The sequence below is a fragment of the Dermacentor andersoni genome, chromosome 11 (genome assembly GCF_023375885.2).
Source record: "Dermacentor andersoni chromosome 11, qqDerAnde1_hic_scaffold, whole genome shotgun sequence".
NCBI classification, from domain to species: Eukaryota; Metazoa; Arthropoda; class Arachnida; order Ixodida; family Ixodidae; genus Dermacentor; species Dermacentor andersoni.
Genome location: NC_092824.1, coordinates 60,160,666 through 60,172,028, shown reverse-complemented (window position 1 = coordinate 60,172,028; position 11,363 = coordinate 60,160,666). Strand labels below are relative to the sequence as shown.

Sequence of the window (11,363 nt, the reverse complement as noted above, 5' to 3'; positions counted from 1 at the left end):
ATGGCACAGTGCGTTGCCCGGAATTGTGCACGCTTACCCCCATATGCAGAAATGCATCATAACTTGAAGCCCATGCTTGACTTGATCTAAACGACGCAAGTCGTGAACGCACCAAAAGAAAGGCAGTGAGCGTCTTGGGGGACGTTCGCACCAGGCGTCGTTTATATCAAGTCAAGCATGAGCTTTGTATTAAGATACATTTCTGAATACGGGGGCTAGACATCTGCTTCTTCCAGAAAATGTCGAAAAAATGCCCGCCAAAACCAGGCACATTCGTAAACTTAACTAGGCAATACGAAGCTCCATAGAAAAAAAGAAGAGTGGTATTAAAAGCTTTCAGTATTTTTCTTTACTCCAAAATAGTTGCGCTCTCGTGGCTTCACTGTACAGAGATAGTGCAGCGTTAGCTAGAAAGCATGAATTTCCTAACTCCATGCCAAAATAAGCTTGTAAAATTATTTAGGTGCTAGAATCCAGGGTTTGTAGCGATCCTTGAAAATCTTTTATTTCTAAAATGCCATTTTCAAGGCATTGAAAACCCTTGAATTTTTAGAAGTACTGGAAAGTCCTTAAACTTGTACACTTGGCTAGACTTAGCAGACATTGCCAAGCGCTTTTTTTCCCTTCTGTGACACTCTTTCGCATGTCACAGAAAATTGTCTCTGGAGGTAATAGAAGGAAAGCGACATCCTTAAAGTTGAAATTACAAAGGAGCTGCAGATACCAGTTTTATGCACATGGAACCGGCGACAAATGTGCTTGGAGGAGCAGAAGCAGGAAGCTCAACAGTTGAGGCATTCGAAGAGAAGCCGTGAAGAGTAAATTGAGAGCGACAGACACAATAAAAAGAAATTAGAAATGACTATTGCTTATTTGATGGTGAAAAAAACTGAGGCAAGAGATGACATCACATACACTGTCAAACCAAACAGTATTCAAAAACTGAAAATGTTGCAGGTCCAAGTAGTTAATTGTGCTATTGCAGAAAAACTTTGAGCGCTTTCTTGAAATGCTTCCTTGTGTGCGTTTAGTGGTGGGCGGTGAAAGGCAAATTAGCAGTCTTTCAAATGCTTGAAATCACTGAAATGCGATTTGTTTTGTTTTCTTTTGTTTGCATTAAAGTTAACGGTGTTCTTGAACAAGTTATTGCCTGTCCAAACTACTACACACATTGCACGAGGTCCTTGAAGTTACTGTGTCGGGGCCTCGAAAGTCCTTGAAAACCATTGAATTTTTTTCTTCAATATTGCTACGAACCCAGTAGAACAACTGTCATGGAGTAAAAACCTTGGCTGAACAGGGGCTTATACGCAGAGCACAGGAAGACTAGAAATGCAGTAGTAGGCATGGAGGGCCCTGAAAAAAATGTGCCACATCCGCTCGTCTGCCTTATGTTTCTGCACTGACTGTCGCATTTTTAATAGAAGTGCACTTTCTGTTCTACTCCAATAAACGCAACATTACGAACTCCAGTGTGGGGCAGTCCTTCAGCCAGTGCAGAACTTTTTCTGTGCATCCGAGTCAGCTCTGTCATTTTTCCAGCATTGTAGTAGAAGATTTGTTAAACTGGTTTAGCAGAATATGAGCAGTATACTCTTAAATTAGCTGTTTATTTGTATGCACAAGTGCAGGTCCTCAGTTTGGTTGCATGACAAATTGCCATACCTCAATAGATACAAGAAACAATTTTATTACAGTTTAATGAAATCCAAACAGTAATAATCACAACAATATAATGACATACATTTCTTTTGGTACGTATACAGCCCATGTCTTGGCAGTGTATAAATTCAACTATACACCGCAAGTACTGTGTCCTGACCATTATTATTCACATGTGTAAAACCATCACAGCAATTCAACAAATATCACAGTAATTAGTGACATACACTTTGTAACTGCTTTACATGAGCATAATGTATACAAATGGTCCCTGTGTACCTACACATGACTAGTGCCACACGAGTACTATTACTCACAGGTGTAGAACCAACAAAGCAGTTCTTTAAAAAATATCACAGCGCTTAGTGACGTACATGCTGTAACTCCCTTGTAGAAACTTAATACAAACACGTGAGGACACAGAAAGCTAGCAGTGGGCATACATGGGAATACCACCGCCTCAATACTAATTCACAAGTGTAAAACCAACCAAGCAGTTCTTTAAAGAATATCACAATGCTTAGTGACATACATTTTCTAACTAGCTTATATAAGCTTTATACAAACATGAGAACATACACAAAGCTAGCGGTGCACCCGCATAGAAGTGCGGCCATCTGAACACGATTATTTGCAAGTGTAAGCTCAACAGAACAGTTCGTTATAGTGCCGCACATTTTGTAACTGCCTTATACAAGCTTAGTGCAAGCACAAGAATGCAGGAAAATATAAATTAAAAACTTGCTCTATGCATACACAAACAGATCAACACAAATGGTAAACACCGCTTTGAAGACAAATGTGACTGGCAAAGCGCAGTGCTGTGCCGGTTGAAATTGCCACCCACAAAAGTATTGAGCAATGCTTAAACCACAGGCAATAAAGTGCTGAAAGACTGCGTCTCTAACGTAACTATCTTATTTCAAATTTCTTGAATATAGGGCTCGCTTGCAGATAAGGCATCTGATCCAACTGACCTGATTTTACACCTGCTACATGCATACAATGCACTCAGATATAACTGGTAATAATAATTATAAAAGGCATTTAAAAACTTGATAGTATGATGAAGATGCATGACTAGAAAAGTTCTGTCCCCCTCGTACCTGTTAAAAAGGTGTAAGTACGACACATGTTCTTTTTTTCCTCAATTTTTGCATTAATGGACAGCCGGGAACCTCGAACCGACACAAAAAAAAAAGATACTGCTATGTTAATAGTGTTATGAATAATTTTTTGTGAAAGCTTTTTTACAGACAACTTGCAGTCTTATTTCTGGAGGTTGAGCTGTATCTTGCAAAATAACTTGAAAAGTGGTCACATGGGAGCATGACACTATATCATAATGTTAGTTTCAGTTGACTCTCTTGCCCTACAAGTCGCTGCTCACTGTGGCCAGTGATGCAACAGCAGTGTCTGTGTGATTTTCATCACACTTCTGTCCTATGCCATTCTTACCAGAGTTGGCGGCACATAGATACCCAAATTTCGATAGTGTTGCTTTCTCAGGTGGTTGCTTTTGATTTGCTCAATATCAGTTGGCACTTCAGCTGCATCAAACTTCTTTTTTACCTCTTCAACAACATCAACAACAATCTTATGACACCTGTGTTGTCCTAGTTGCCTACAAAGACCAGTTAATCTAACAACAACACTGACAGTCTCTACTATCTTTTAATGGAGAAGATGTGTGTCCCACCATGTGTTCAACATTGTTGTGGCTATGTGGGCTGGCTGGGGAGGCAACAACTGTAATATGTTTTCATATGTTAAAGTGATGCTTGTACTGTGTTATAACACTTAACATAGTCTTGCACTTGCTGCACAATAACACTGGCTCACAGTCGTGGTGAAAAGCTTTTGTATGTTGAGCAAATGAGTTGTATCCACTACAAAAAAAGTCAGTGATAGCACACATGTTGCTCTACCAGGCCTGGTGTGGTTCCTTCTGACACTGCTGCTGACGCGCTGCTGCTTGCCTCGTACACTGTTGCAGCTGCAGTAGACGTGGCAGTCTCTGTATCTATTGCTGCCGTGTCATCTGTCATGGTAACTTCCAAGTGGTACCGGGCTCACTTCTGCAACAGAGATGTTGTTTGCCCCTTGAGGGCTCTCATGATCAGGGCCAATAATTTCGTAGGCATTGTCTCCTGCATCGAAGAACCAATAAGAACAGCATGAATTAATAAACATAGCTCTAAAAAGTACGGACATCAAGACTTAACCACAAACTTTGCACATAAGTGACCGGGCTTAATGAATAATACTTGCAGGAGGAGTTACACAATTTTTTGTGTATATTACAGTAAAGCCTCATCAGAAGATATTCAAGAGGCACGGGAAACATGTCTCTCGAAACCAAAAATTTTGAGACACTGAGGAGCCAGACTAGATCACTTTATTATGCATCATCACTATAGTATGTTTTGATATATCTGAAGGAATAAATGCTCAGGGTGGCTTAAAGGGCTCCTAAACCACTTCTCGACATTTTTTGAACATTTCAAGTAAACACGCGTATCGAAATCAGAATGCCGTCACGATCGACGAAGCCAAATGCCAGAGTGCGTAGCACTGCCGGAGCACCACAATATGAAGAAAATGACCCCGTGCGCCTCTCTGGACCTATCCTGCACCCCCCAGTTTGTCCTGACGTCACCAGGCTGTCTCTGATGATGTCACCAGTTTCCGGTGCTGTCGATTGGTCGAACGAAAGTGTACGACTGCCGGCAAGGCCTGCAAGCAAATACACACACTCCTTCTTCCTCGTCGCGTTGCGCGCGATGCCATTGTGGGCAGCCAATGGGGGCAAAGAAGAGAAACGCCAACAGAAGGGTCTCCCTATGAGGCTCTTCAACGCGAGTCACCATACAGTTCCGTTGTATTAGCGCCACCCCTCGCAGGACGACGGGCCAGCGCGGCAGCAACAGAGCTCGTTGGTGTTGGCCTGTCCCGTAACATTTGGAGGTGTACTAGGCAAGGAAAAGACGATACTGTCCATATGGCGTGTACCAGATGAAAGAGTAAAATGAGTGGGGACTACTTTTCGATAATCAAACACACGTAGCTCCACTATTACTGCACCGTTTCGAAAAATTCTTGTGGCTACCTGTTCATTGCCTTATTGTGTAGAACTGCAACACCGCAACTAAATTTCAACCTCGGTGGTTTAGGGGTCCTTTAAAGAAGACATTCACAGCTTTTTAGTGACTGTAGATTGTGTTAGCTTCCTTCCCAACTTCTGGAATTTAAACACTTCACTTTGCAAGCCTTGTTGCTCGCAGTACCTTTGAGGTGCTCTTAGACGCTCGTCAGCTTCAACTGCCGACACTTTCTGCCCTGCACTGTCCTCGTTGCCCTCCTTTTCTGGTTCATGCTAAAAGAGACATGCGCGATTGACTTGTGTAAGGATTGCGTGATCTTTACGCCCTTCGGAGCACACAAGGTGCACAAAGGGAATGTGTGTGGGTTGTGTCCCTTCGAAGTAGTGAATACTTAAAAAGTCATCCTTAGTAACAAAGGTGTCTCTTGTATACAGTATTGTTAACGTGGCAAACATCGGAAACCAACCAAACCATTTTCAGATGTCTCTTACAACCAAGTGCATCTTGTAATGAGATTCTACTGTACTGAATATTTTTCAGCTATGGATCATCTGCATGTACATATAGTCACAAAGACATGTTGTGTGGAATGGCAAATCGCGAAACAGTTCGTACTCTTACTTTGTGTCCCTAACATAAGCAGCTGATAACAATATGATAAAAAAGCAGGCAATGAGGCTAGAATGGAACATAATCCTTCAGCTCTAAACAGTTTTTTGGGCCCACATCATTCCCTCATATGACATAAGGAAACAACTTGATTGCAGTAATGGCTGCATGTGATCTGAGTTGACTGAAACAAACTATACGTAAGGTTGTCCTGTATGTAATTTTATCAGAGTGCTTTTTAGATGTCCTGCTGGTGATTCTGGCTGCGCGATGCTTCTCATGCTTTTTGGCACGATTCCTTTTTTTCCACTCCACATTTTTTTCAGAATTTCTCCCCTTTCCCTTCCCCCTTGTGTAAAATAGCACACTTGAAGTATCAAATCTGTTGAACTAACGTGTGTATCAAACCTGTTAACATGTGTGCTTCTCTGTGGTCTGTGTTGTATTTTTGCGCTGCACAATTCAATTCAAGATGAAAGATGGAACGTCCCTGCCTTTAGTTTAATTGTGTGTGTGTGTGTGTGTGTGTGTGTGTATATGTCTCTCTCATGTTTTGAAATATATGTACATTCAGGAGTGCCTGCATGCCCTTCTCTCCTGCTCCAGTGACGAAAAGGAGAGCCTGTTTATGTACCATAGTAAAAAATTCAAAGGTTTTCGCTGTGCCCATTACATCCCTTATCATATGGATCTGTCACAATACAGAGTAGCAGTGGTCCATAATACTAGCCCATCCCAACATAATTATAAATTAACACATACCGACATGCTGCGAAACAGCTGTTGCAAAGCCGCTGGTGAAGGCAATTTCCGCAGCACTGCAGTGGTACAGCCGAGTTCCACCTGTATAGTGACAAATCCATATGCGTGTTAGCAACTCAGTAGTTGCTGATGGTTTCATAAGCTTTACACTACACAATAAAGTAATCTAGACAACTTTGTTGGAACAAATGCACATAATTAGGACACCACTTAAACACTAACACGATTAATTGCCCCCAATCTCTCACTCACTAAGGGATAATATTACTGAAACATCGGTCGAGAGCTCAGATTAACACAGCCCATAAAGGACAAGCGTTCTTTGAGGAAAACAGCTATAACAGCGGTTAGTTTTCTTGATCATTTTATGTGGTAGCTTTGATTTAAATGTCATGCAGTACTATAAAATACGAAGTGCCGCATTTCTAGCAGCAGAAGGCGTCGTCAGGCTCATGGTACAACAGATTTTTGCACTGTTTGTCAGTGAGCCGACACATACAAAGAAAACCGAATTCACACATACATATACAGTGTCAAGTTCACTTCTCCTTCTGAAAACGCAGCCACCAGTTTCAATGGTGCTGAAAGGAAAGGTTATATAAAGTGCGAGACTGCATGGAACTGCCACTTATGACTGTAAATGTATGGTCTGCTGATTGCAGAGGTAGTCACATGCTATTTCTAGTCTCTTTTAGAAGCATTACTAAAGAACAAATTAAAATCTATTCATAAGTCACGAATTTCATGCATCCACAGTTTGGCTAAATAACCTGTGAGAAAAAGACATGTTTACCTGGAATAGCAACCTTTTTTCCTGCTGCAAAACTTTCCTTCGAATTAATGAAATAACTTTGCAGCGTCATAATGCGTTTCTCGCAACTACTTGCCGGCAGTGGCGAGTTAGTGTTTATATCCGACTCATTGGGCGACAATACTGCCAAACACAAATGCTTCACGAACACGAGAACACGTCCCTCGCAGAGAATAGCAACCATATATGCCTCTGTGAGACATGATCGCACCTTTGTGGTCAAAATGTACATTAGAACAACATCACCATCTCATTAAAAAAAAAGCCTCCGTACAAGGCAGCTGCCAACTGCATAATGTGAAATTGCAACTGATGTCCACTTACTGGTGGCCTGTGTTTGAGTCACTTTTGGCAGTTGACTGGGTGCTGAGAAATGCACGTCCTGGGTTGTCCCTGCAAAACATACAGGGTTATGTCAGATGTTGAAAATATATATATGCCGGCATTTCATCAGTCGCAAAACAAACGAGTAAACTAATAAACAACTGTAATGTAAACAGAGTACACATCATAGGATAGGCTGTCAACTGTTAATGCATTACGCAAAAAACCTAATGCATAGGGAAGACTATATGTATACACACGAAGCTGACAAACAATTTAATTCGCTCTAGGTTTTCCCGTGCAGTATATTCAAATTATTATGTCTCGTGGTTAGAGCAAAATTAGTGTAAATTACGAACTAAATTATCTACCCTGGAAACTTTTCTTCAATATGCACCTGTGCGCGCTTCGAACGAGTAGCGTTGTAAAATTTACGTACATGGCATTTAACATAGTTGCTGAACACGGATTTCCTTTGCCCTGTATCGTGTACAGTGAGCTACATATATCTGCCCCCCCCCCCTTTTTTTTGTACTAGCCATACTGCGTGCCACTGCACCTATACGCACGTCAATAAACCTCACGATACAGAAATAAAAAAAGTGCCAATCACCCATGCCTGCATGTTGTAGTGGGCCGAACCTAACCAAGCATGGGCTGTTGCTTTCTATAGTAAACACAGGCACCGTGCTCATTGCAAGAATGTATCATGTCGCTAAGGAAATATGCAATTTCATTGTACCACTATTTTTTTATCACATGGATATATGTGTTGAGAGGCAAGACAAAAAGCAGTCACTTCTCAGAACTAATCAGCTTTCTTAAAACACATTTTTAACTTTTCAATGACACTTGCTGCTATGTGTTTGTCTCCAGTGAGCATACTTGATTTGACTTTCCGTTTAGAGACATTACACAAATATACCATGTTAAGATGACTGCCTGGAGCACGTGAGAATTTTCATCTTCGTGTAACATACTGTATCTTGATTTTGTTGACATTTGGTTAAATGGTACACCCAATATACCCACATACTAGTTTTCTTGTCCAAATAACATGCCAATGTATTTTGATTTTTTGGCATTGGCTCCTCTACACTACGTGAAGTCGCGCTGCACTGGCTCTTTCACATCCTCGTGTCCTTGCAGCTGCCTTCTTGCGTTATATAAAGCGGGTGCCTGAAAAATATCGTATGCAAAAGTCAACACAAGGACATGGTGCAAAACAACATCAAGACAGTCAAGGCAATGGCAATAAAAAAGTCTTAGCTCTTAGTCTTCCTAGTGAAATGCATGCAAAACATCCAAATGACTGAAACAGTCAACTGCTAAACTAACTTCAATTTTTCGATTTAAGCAAAAAAACAAACCACAGTTCATCCTTGTTTTTCATGAATGTTAGAATACTCCTGCTAATGAATAGAATATTGGCCATTTTCAGACGTCATAGGTCTGTCATGAGTCTGGTGTATCACAAACACCACTTGTGACACATCCTAAGCACGTGCCCAGTGTGCCCCCCCACCCCCCCGCACCATGCCTGGTTGTGCCACTGCTGAAGCCATAACTTGAGGATTATAGCTGCAAACATGATGCTCAGTAGGGATGAAAATATTGTCCTTCAGCTCAATGGATATATGGATGTGCCTATAAAAAAGGGCAACAAGGCTTGTTATGGCAAGCTTACCCACATTTCAATACTAACAAGTTCACTGCGGCCTGCATCTAAGCTTACTAAAAGGCATGAACTTACTTTCATGCATGAGGTGCGCAGTGGAGTTCATTTTTGACAGACACGACTACTGCTGCAGTTTGAAATCTAGCATTTTAGATTCTTGTAGGCATGTAAAAGTTGCAGTTAAACCGCAGTTATTAGTTTATTACACCAACCTATTGTTCTGTGTACGACAGAATGGTAACACGGAATTAAAGCAACATTTTATTTTGATATTTTATTTCTCTACTAAAAATATTCAAGCGATAAACACATCATAATCTGCCATGCTATAGCAAAATGCACACATTACGCTTGTAACACCCAGAGGAAGGCTGATTTAGCTGTTCATATGACATAACTCTGACACCCCAACTCATATTAGCAAATGCACAGGCATGTCCAAAACAATAAGCGTATGCAAAGCGCCCCTGCAATTGTAATTCCACACAGCAGCCGTTATATTCGATGCCGATGCGTAACTAGCTGCTCGACAATTCACCGAGTTCGTAGACATAAGCATCCTTTCAGTTTCGCACCGTGCACGAAAACCGCAACAGGAGACAAAACCAGACCTATAATCACACCATTTCAACATGAGCAAAAACAGTTCAGTCTTAGGGATAAACACTGTGAGAGCGATTTAGTGCGCGACGGCGACGAGCGACAAAACGGGCCGTCGCTTGAACAGATGGCTCGGTTCTGGAAATCTAGAAATCGTCGCTCGTCGCCCAGAAGTGCTATGAGCGACTAGCCAATAGCGCGAAGCCGGAACTGGATGTACATACATCGCTCAAATACTACCGATTGTCGCGCGGAACGAGCAAATGATTCAATTTTTATACGTGCAAGGATAAGAACGTACTGCAAGACATCCGGAAATATTTTATGCTACTTTTTATAGTAAAATACATCAACGTAAATTACTAAAGCACGCGTCACGCGTGACTGCAGCCCTCATGCCGGCAACACCGGGGAGGCGTCGCTCCAAATCGTCGCTCTCACGGAGTACGACTTGTAGGCGACGAGCGAACGCGACAGCCATCTCCGTCGCGTCGCTTGTAGCTGCCGCGCGCAAGATCGCTTATATGGGGTTTATACTTTTTTCAGCATAAAACATGGATTCCTCATGCGTTTTCAGTAAGTTCAAGATAACGCGCCCAACTGACCTCTTGCAGCATGCAGCTGAATGCCTGCGGCAAAGTTTCTAACTAGCACTGGTGCTGCACGTAACTTCAGTGGTCGCAGATTCCCCCTGCGCGAGACACCGTCAAGCGCGCGGTTTATTTATAAAAGGAAAGCATGCTGCCAGCAAAATGACGGCTTCTGTTATGTGATTCCTTAGTTCAACAGCGTTCCATACATAGTAGACTGCCAAACTGAATAAATTCAAACACACAAAACGCACGCTAATCACGCTCCGCATAGGCTCGGAATCACGGGCTGGTGAACTAACCATTTTAAGCGTCCTCTCGCCTGGCGTCTTATTGAACATACCATAGTTCTGGCAGCGTTTGCGATTTTAAAGCTCTTACGGACAACGGCAAAGTGATAAAATCACATGCAGTTATCGCGACGACTGGCTTTTTCGATTGACATCAAGAGACAGCGCGTACGCCTAGTCCTTTGTCAATCGCGTCGGCTAAGCGCAGCGATAACTTCCTGGCGATAGCATGACATATACGGACAATGTGCACCTAAGTTAGAATTCACTTACCGTGGAGGATTTGTTGTTATATCCAAGGCATGACGAACGACTGTCGTGTTTTCGTGGCGACGCGAGATGGCTGCCACACGATCTCCCTCGGCTGGCCTTTGCTCGCTGGATGGATCTACTTTCTCCGGTGCTGTGTTGTTCCGCGATCTTGAGCGCGCGCGCGCGCGGTGGAGCCACTCCGAGTGAAAAAGTAGAGCGCTCGCTACGCGTTCCTTTGAACTGCGGCGGCCTGTTCTCTTAGAAGCAAAACGATGTGTTCTTTGCTCAGCGTGCATGAATGATACATTGCCATGTTCGGGGCCAGCCACCTACAGTTGAAGCAGAAGATTACGCTACGTTTTGTTTTCTATTGCCGCAAGAGTCTCTCTTTTCTATTGTCGCAAGAGTCTTTTCACTCTCTCTCTCTGAAGGGGAGAGTGAAAAGCACATTTCACTCTCTCCTTGGTGACAGAGTGAACAATGCATTTCACTCTCCTTGACATTTTGCGAGAGTAAAACGACGCTTTGAAGAGTGAACCGGCAGCTTCACTCCTGCGATACCCTTCCTAGTTTTTAGAGTGTATATATATATATATATATATTAGGGTCCTTTATTTTTCCATTTCCTTTCAAGCCGCTCTAAGCGACGTTTTTGGTAGCACTGACTGGTGCACATCACGG

General features: G+C 42.4%; 1 protein-coding gene across 2 annotated transcripts; it reads right to left on the bottom strand.

Annotated features, from left to right (window-relative positions):
• Window positions 1-1,674: 1,674 nt before the first annotated feature.
• LOC126518082 (uncharacterized) lies at window positions 1,675-11,080 on the bottom strand. Of its 2 annotated transcripts, none has more exons than XR_008609848.2 (5): window positions 10,704-11,080; window positions 8,305-8,451; window positions 7,273-7,341; window positions 6,138-6,218; window positions 1,675-3,812 (listed from the first exon to the last, which is right to left on the bottom strand). XR_008609848.2 is itself a non-coding variant. In XM_072285611.1 (5 exons), exons 2-5 carry the CDS (start codon window positions 8,355-8,357, stop codon window positions 3,700-3,702), a joined length of 312 nt encoding a protein of 103 aa, XP_072141712.1. In that variant the 5' UTR covers window positions 8,358-8,451; window positions 10,704-10,910; the 3' UTR covers window positions 1,675-3,699. The 2 variants fall into 2 exon arrangements, 1 of the variants encoding a protein (XP_072141712.1); XM_072285611.1 differs by having other exon boundaries at window positions 8,309-8,451; window positions 10,704-10,910.
• Between the last annotated feature and the right edge of the window lie 283 nt (window positions 11,081-11,363).

Excerpts from the sequence above, each read along its gene's own strand:
- LOC126518082 (XM_072285611.1), bottom strand. The coding sequence starts at position 8,357 with ATGCCAAAAAATCAAAATACATTGGCATGTTATTTGGACAAGAAAACT. Across the intron at positions 7,342-8,308 it reads TTATTTGGACAAGAAAACTA|GGACAACCCAGGACGTGCAT; the intron begins GTATGTGGGTAT and ends TATGTTTTGCAG. Across the intron at positions 6,219-7,272 it reads GACTCAAACACAGGCCACCA|GTGGAACTCGGCTGTACCAC; the intron begins GTAAGTGGACAT and ends GTCACTATACAG.